Source organism: Lepisosteus platostomus, chromosome 6, assembly GCF_059453375.1.
Source record: "Lepisosteus platostomus isolate fLepPlt1 chromosome 6, fLepPlt1.hap1, whole genome shotgun sequence".
NCBI lineage: Eukaryota > Metazoa > Chordata > Actinopteri > Semionotiformes > Lepisosteidae > Lepisosteus > Lepisosteus platostomus.
In genome coordinates, this window is record NC_142616.1 from 13718442 (window position 1) to 13725226 (window position 6785).

Here is a 6785-nt window from a genome sequence, read left to right on the forward strand (position 1 = left end):
TTGAATCGCTTTGCTTTATTATCGTCTTGAAACAGGACATTCACAAAGCATCTCTACAGCCCACACCCCACTTTCCCAACACCTCCCCCACTGTGCCCTGACCTCCTCCCTCCTGGCACAAGAGAACTCTGCCCCAGCCCCAGACACAGATTCTCCCCCTGCTCGCCCACAGCCCGGAGGAGACCCTCCCACCCAGTCTCTCTCTGTTTGGGGGCGTTGACTGGCGGAGGAGGCCGAACAGCAGGCTGTAGCCCCCCCCTGCCACCGTGGGAAAAGCCCAGCTCGCGAGGGGCGTGCAGAGCGCAGAACTCGGGCCGTGAACTCTGACCCCTGCCCCGCCCTGCAGAGAGAACCCACTGGCCTCTCTGGGGGGGGAAGAGGAGGGAACCCGCTGCTTCTGCGCCCCAGCATGCCGCTTGATCGCCCCCCGGACTCCCGCCCCCGCTCAGAGGCCGGCGCCGGCCGGCGCGCGGAGCTCGGCGATCCTGGCGTTGAGCTCCGGGTTGGTCCAGTCGCGGCGCAGGTCGTCCAGGTGGCTGTCGAAGTCCACCAGCAGCGCCTGGGCCCTGTCCGCCCGCAGCTCCTCGGCGACGGCGCGCGTCTGCTCCCAGTGCCGCAGCATGATCCTGGGACACAAACACACACACCGGATTCAGGGACTGGCCAGACAGCTGGAGGAGAGAATCCCAGGGCCAGGGGCCCCCAGGGCCCCAGCGTTTCCTCCTTCCACTTCCAGCTCAGATTTTTAACGAGCCTCAGCCACCGAACCGGTAACGAACAGCCTCTCTTAACGGTCTTGACAGGAAACACCGATTCATTGATTAAACCGCAGCACCGTCCATCCGGACAGATCCCACAGCCCTTTGCACACACCCGCGACCACCAGGGGGCGCTCCCTCACGGACGAGGGCAGCACACACTCCAGCCCATCATCAGCGGGGGTGACCAGGCGGGCGGAGAGAGAGAGCTCACTCACTGGTGCTTGTCCTTCAGCGTCCAGCGCGCGTCTCTCTTCTCGTAGACCACGATGGGGGGCGCGCCGTACTCCGCCGACACCTTCGAGTTCTCCACCTGCCAAGCACACAGCGCCACAGCCCGTGAGCGAGCCGCGCACCCCACCCCCTCCCCTCAGAAGTGTCCCCGGCTGCACAATGAGATTGGTGTTATGCCCCACTCTTCTATAGCACTTTCTGGACACTCTACTCAAAGAGCTTTACAGGTTTTGGGGATCCCCTCCTCTACCACCAGTGTGCAGCCCCACCTGGATGATGCTCCAGTCTGCTCACACACCAGCTCTCAGTGGGGAGGAGAGCAGAGTGATGAAGCCAGTTCAGAGAGGGGGGTTATCAGGAGGCCATGACTGGTAAAGGCCAGGGGGAAATTTGGTTCCCCTTGGTCCTTGGTTTTACGGCTGATTTGAAGGACAGTGCCTTTTGACAGTAAAGTGTCACTATACTGGGGCATTAGGACCCACACAGACTGCAGGGTGAGCGCCCCCTGCTGGCCCCACTAACACCTCTTCCAGCAGCAGCCTTAGTTTGTCCCAGGAGTCTCCCATCCAGGTACTGACCAGGCTCACACCTGCTGAGCTCCAGTGGGCTGACAGTGTGAGCTGCAGGGTGATACAGCTGGCCCTGTCTGTGTGTACGTTCATTTCACCTTCGCTAAACTCCTTCAAATCCAGACTCAAAACCCTCTTCTTCAGAAGAGCCTTTACTGAACTGGTTCCATTCTTCACCCCTCTGCTTTTCTTAGTACCACCTTCCACGGTCTCCTCTATATATTGTAATTGTGTTTTATCTTGTGTATTCTTTTTATTTATTGTTGTTGTTGTCATTCTGTAAAGCGCTTTGAGAAGCCACCTTTAAAGGCCCTATATAAAATAAAGTTTATTATTATTTAAAACCAAGAACAGGAGATGCTACTTTACACGAAGGGTGATAAGAGTGTTTAATGAGCTTCTCGGCCACGCTACTGAAGCCGATGCTCTGGTTTCACTCCGAGACACTCAGATCAATTGGCTACAATCTACCAAAGGGATCAGCAAATCACACAACAAAGGCCGAATGAGACAGGACGGGCTAGCTCTCCGTCTCAGAGTGCAAGAGGTGCCCACAGAGTCTCAAATACAGAATGAAACTGGCTCTGGAAAGTCTGGCTCAGAAAACCTTCTCTTCTTCTTACTATAGTCAATGACCTCAGTAAACTCTGAGGAATTTATTAAAAACAACGGCAAATACCTACAAACCGCCGGTACTTGATATCGGGGTGATACTTGGTTTCTTTTGACTGTACGTATTAACTACAGACACAGGACTCCAGTCTGTACACAGTGGTTCTGGGCAGTGAACTGCAACACTGGACACAGTGAAGGTATACAAGAGTCTCTCACCATCACAAGGACAGCACTGCTACACTGTTCCGCAATCTTATCAGCAATCTTCACAGCACAAGGGGTAGGACTGAGAGAGAGAGAGGGGTTAATACTGACACACTGACTGGACACTCCAGTACATTAACACTGCACTGAGAGAGAGGGGTTCATACAGACACACTGACTGGACACTCCAGTACATTAACACTGCACTGAGAGAGAGGGGTTCATACAGACACACTGACTGACAGAACACTCCAGTACATTAACACTGCACTGAGAGAGAGGGGTTCATACAGACACACTGACTGACTGGACACTCCAGTACATTAACACTGCACTGAGAGAGAGGGGTTCATACAGACACACTGACTGACTGGACACTCCAGTACATTAACACTGCACTGAGAGAGAGGGGTTCATACAGACACACTGACTGACTGGACACTCCAGTACATTAACACTGCACTGAGAGAGAGGGGTTCATACAGACACACTGACTGACTGGACACTCCAGTACATTAACACTGCACTGAGAGAGAAGGGTTCATACAGACACACTGACTGGACACTCCAGTACATTAACACTGCACTGAGAGAGAGGGGTTCATACAGACACACTGACTGACTGGACACTCCAGTACATTAACACTGCACTGAGAGAGAGGGGTTAATACAGACACACTGACTGACTGGACACTCCAGTACATTAACACTGCACTGGGAGAGAGGGGTTCATACAGACACACTGACTGACTGGACACTCCAGTACATTAACACTGCACTGAGAGAGAGGGGTTCATACAGACACACTGACTGACTGGACACTCCAGTACATTAACACTGCACTGAGAGAGAGGGGTTCATACAGACACACTGACTGGACACAGTGAGACAATGTGCAATTGTGTTTACTATATTTCTTCATTACCTGTTGTCAGATACACTTGCGTTGGCCTGGTAGTATCCCACGATTCTCTGCTGATTCTGGGCACACCAAACATCAACCTTAATTACAATTGAAACAAAAAAAATATGTTTTAATATTAATAACCTCAATAATGGTAAAACTCTGATGAAACATCAGGAGTAATCAAGCTCACAGTACACTCAATCTTCTGTCTGTGGTGATCTGGGTGTGTACATTCGGTAACATAGACATTATTACCAATTCACTCAACACCCCGAGAGAGAAGACTGATTGGGATTTTTTAAATTGACTGCCTGATCTATACTTCACCCGTGTTGAGGTCTTCATGGTGTACGTTCAGGGTGAGTGTTGAGCCTGGACTGAGGGCTGTCTCAAGATCCGCTCTGTCAGGTGTACCCCCTCAGTAAGCACAGGGTCTCGAAGCAGACGCAGTCAGGACTGAGGGAGAGTGAGGTAGAGTCTCCCCCACCTGTGTCTGCAGAGCTAACTGTCCTGCTGAGTGGTTACGCACAGGGAAGTTAGAACTGAACACTGCAAGAACAGACTGACTGAGCACAGCTCCGCTGCAGTGTGTAGTTACTGAGCACTCACAGCTACTGAAACCAGGGTCTGAACACAGCTCTGATACAGCGCTCAGTAACTACACACCCCCAGCTACTGAAACCAGGGTCTGAACACAGCTCTGATACAGCGCTCAGTAACTACACACCCCCAGCTACTGAAACCAGGGTCTGAACACAGCTCTGATACAGCGCTCAGTAACTACACACCCCCAGCTACTGAAACCAGGGTCTGAACACAGCTCTGATACAGCGCTCAGTAACTACACACCCCCAGCTACTGAAACCAGGGTCTGAACACAGCTCTGATACAGCGCTCAGTAACTACACACCCCCAGCTACTGAAACCAGGGTCTGAACACAGCTGGAAAGAATGAACTGATCCGATTAATAAACCAGGTGTTGTAAGAGCTCAGAGTACAAAACACAGGTCACGGTGATTCTCCACGATGGAGACAGGGAAACTCGCACTTCGAGAACTAAGCCTAGCAAGTTCATTACCTGATTCAGAGCGACCTCCGTCATGGCCGAGAGAGACAGGCCAGAGTGCAGCAAGGGAATGCAGTCTGACACACACATGGCGCCCTCAGCAGGACTGGAGGAGAGCAGGAGCCCATTCACTGCACAGTGAGGGTAACGACAGGCATGAAGGAACATCTTCACATAGGAGAGACAGGAGAGCTCCACCTCCACCATCGCTGAGAGAGAGACAGAGTCCATGAACACTGCACTGAGAGAGAGGGCTTAATACAGACACACTGACTGACTGGACACTCCAGTACATTAACACTGCACTGAGAGAGAGGGCTTAATACAGACACACTGACTGACTGGACACTCCAGTACATTAACACTGCACTGAGAGAGAGGGGTTCATACAGACACACTGACTGACTGGACACTCCAGTACATTAACACTGCACTGAGAGAGAGGGGTTCATACAGACACACTGACTGGACACTCCAGTACATTAACACTGCACTGAGAGAGAGGGGTTCATACAGACACACTGACTGACTGGACACTCCAGTACATTAACACTGCACTGAGAGAGAGGGGGTCATACAGACACACTGACTGACTGGACACTCCAGTACATTAACACTGCACTGAGAGAGAGGGGTTCATACAGACACACTGACTGGACACTCCAGTACATTAACACTGCACTGAGAGAGAGGGGTTCATACAGACACACTGACTGACTGGACACTCCAGTACATTAACACTGCACTGAGAGAGAGGGGTTCATACAGACACACTGACTGACTGGACACTCCAGTACATGAACACTGCACTGAGAGAGAGGGGTTCATACAGACACACTGACTGACTGGACACTCCAGTACATTAACACTGCACTGAGAGAGAGGGGTTCATACAGACACACTGACTGACTGGACACTCCAGTACATTAACACTGCACTGAGAGAGAGGGGTTCATACAGACACACTGACTGACTGGACTGAAGAGAGTTAAGAAACAACTACAATATACTTCAACAAAAACTACAACATATCATAACAGAATTCAGATATAATTCTTACTGTGTTGATGTTCGGTAGTATCTGCTAAATAAAATATCCGTCATGCGTTTCCAGGTATAAAATAACACAATCTTTTAATTCATTATGCAGCTGGTAACGTCATTTCTAAATTTTCGAAACAATTATCGCTGATTTCAAGCCGTTCTGTGGTCTCGAACTGGTAAAAACGACGTCCCGAAAAGCTTATTTTCTGCCTGACAACAGCGTTACTCAACTGCGGTAGCATTGGCTGAAAAAGCATTCAATGGGTTTTGTTCTCCTCTTTTTACTGGCCTTTTCTTACATCACTCAGATGAGCTTCGGTCACCGATTGGATAGAATTCATCATTGAAGGCGGGTCGTCTCCTTCAGCAGCGGCCCTCATTCGCTGAAACGCGTTCCGAGGCGATGATTGGATGAAAAGCTCCGCGGCCGTCCCTCCTCCTCCTCGATTTAAAGGGCTTTTCTGGTCCTGCCTCTTAAGGGTAAAGTCTTGTAATGTCAGGAACCGGAACCGGAAGTTTACAAGCTCTTCCTGCGCCGCCGCCGGAGGAGGAGAAAGAGGTATTAGTGGTTAACGTGTTAGTTGTCGGCTGCTTTGGCAAGGACCTGTATTCCACTAGTTGTGTGAACAGTGTTAACGTTTTTAGGCACGTGTGCGATTCATGTTTTATACCTTCTTGTGTCTCCTTTCGGAATACTGTGTTGAGGAGTATAAATTGGAAATTAGTTTGGACAATTGCTGAGAGATACAATCTTACAAATAAAGTTAAAGAAATTTAATTTAAGATCGGTCATAGATTGTATCCTGTTCAATTGACCACTTTCTAGATTTCAACACGAACGCGATGACTCATGTGTATTTTGTAATGAGAAGGAAGCTCTGTTACATTTTTTTAACTGTATATATACAAAACTGGTTTGGATAGATTTGCAAAATGTTATTGTTAAACATTTAAAGGTAAAGGGACAAGTAATAGGTTTATTCCATGGGAAGAAAGAGAACACAACGTTTCGGCCGTGGAGCCTCCTTCAGGTGTGTTTTCTCTTCTCTTTTCAGAAGGAACAAACCTTTACTTGTTCCTTTGCAGCCTACGCGAGCCGACGCAGCTCCCCACCTGAACTATTTAAAGGTATCTTTTAAATTGAAAGATTGTGATGTTTTTTTATAGTTCGTTAGATCTGGTTTGGATATAGGGTATGTTTTTATTGTTAATCTTAATTATTTGGGCTATTTACTTCATCCACAAAAGTAAATGGTCTAATACTGCTCTAATATATAATACTGCTCCCTCTATTCACACTTTTAAAGTTGAATTCATTTTTAATATAAATTCTATTAGAAATTTAAAGAATCAAAAGGCGAGACATGCAATGGAAATGTGTAAAAAG

At 48.9% G+C, this 6785-nt stretch overlaps 1 protein-coding gene across 1 annotated transcript; it reads right to left on the reverse strand.

Annotated features, from left to right (window-relative positions):
• On the reverse strand, positions 1–5634 carry emc9 (ER membrane protein complex subunit 9). Its single transcript, XM_088637996.1, has 6 exons — positions 5415–5634; positions 4367–4563; positions 3306–3382; positions 2393–2462; positions 977–1071; positions 1–626 (listed from the first exon to the last, which is right to left on the reverse strand). The coding sequence occupies exons 2-6, from the start codon at positions 4559–4561 to the stop codon at positions 446–448; spliced, it is 618 nt and encodes a 205-aa protein (XP_088494122.1). The 5' UTR covers positions 4562–4563; positions 5415–5634; the 3' UTR covers positions 1–445.
• Positions 5635–6785: the final 1151 nt, after the last annotated feature.